The sequence below is a fragment of the Penaeus monodon genome, chromosome 28 (assembly GCF_015228065.2).
Source record: "Penaeus monodon isolate SGIC_2016 chromosome 28, NSTDA_Pmon_1, whole genome shotgun sequence".
NCBI classification, from domain to species: Eukaryota; Metazoa; Arthropoda; class Malacostraca; order Decapoda; family Penaeidae; genus Penaeus; species Penaeus monodon.
The window spans coordinates 34,343,114-34,344,228 of record NC_051413.1 but is presented as its reverse complement, the minus strand read 5'-3'; the positions used below and the strand labels follow the sequence as shown (position 1 = coordinate 34,344,228).

The window sequence follows — 1,115 nt, the reverse complement described above, 5'->3', positions numbered from 1 at the left end:
CAAAGATCCTCTGCCAAAAACACACACTTCCACAGAGTTCGTCGTACCTGGCCACGAGAGCATTCTTAGGGTTGAAATTTGCACTTGTCCACGAACATCAACCAGTCATGGCAGAGTTTAATTTACCCTTTACCAATCACAGAAGTCTGATACGCCTATTCAATTTTTTTTGTTCCATTCTCAGTTTTAAAGCAGTTAGATATTCTAGTGAATTATAGGATAGAAACTGAAGGACGTGATATTATGATTAATGTGGCACTCTGCAGTCCCCGTCGAATTGCTCTAAATGGAAATGTATAGAGTGGCTCGTCTTCCTGAACCTTGGCAGGATGTTCAAAATGCCCTTGGTTTGTCATCCATCCCTTCTACTTCAATTAGTATTCGCCGAACCATCAAATTAACGAAGGGAATGAAAATGGAATAACAAATCACAACAGAAAGAAGGCCTAGATACATATATATTATGACTGTGAGGACAACGATGACGTAACGAAATGCCAAGCGCCAGATGGCTTAAAAGTGGTACAGCATTCTTTAAGGTTAAAAGTTCATGTTGTGCCTTTCTGTATTGAAGGATCTTTGATATGCACATACACTGTGGATGCATGTGTAAGCAACAAGTAAAGCTAGCCTCTGCTTATTTCGTGGTATCGCTGCCGAAATCGAAATAAGTACGTATTTCGACTTCACCCGACACCACCGCATGCCGAGCCGGAGGCGGAACTGACCCCAGGTCCTGCTCGAAAATGACGCTGTTCTTGGGGCAGATGTCGTTGGCGTCGAGGTGGCCGTCGCCATCGAAGTCGAGTGCGCATGCGTCGCCCACGCCGTCGGCATTCATGTCGTTCTGGTCGACGTTGGGTACGAGCGGGCAGTTGTCGAACGCACTGAGGATACCGTCGGAATCGGCGTCTAAATCGCATACGTCGCCCACGCCGTCAGCGTTTACATCGCCCTGGTCGCTGTTGACGTCGTTCGGGCAGTTGTCGAAGTCGTCCTGGATGGAGTCCCTGTGGGAGGAGACGCAGGGATATAGTGGACAGACTTCTGCTTTGTGCTGGCTCTTTCTCGCTGTTCCCCTTTCATCTTTTGCTGCTCCTAGTTTATGCTGACGA

At 47.4% G+C, this 1,115-nt stretch overlaps 1 protein-coding gene across 1 annotated transcript in view; it reads right to left on the bottom strand.

The window, feature by feature from the left end:
• Positions 1 to 575: 575 nt before the first annotated feature.
• The window catches only part of LOC119591187 (cartilage oligomeric matrix protein-like), a 10,141-nt gene continuing 9,601 nt past the window's right edge, over positions 576 to 1,115 (bottom strand). Inside the window, exon 4 of the mRNA XM_037939899.1 lies at positions 576 to 1,010. Coding sequence (XP_037795827.1) covers positions 638 to 1,010 — 373 coding nt within the window. The 3' untranslated portion in view covers positions 576 to 637. The remainder of the gene's footprint in view (positions 1,011 to 1,115) is intronic.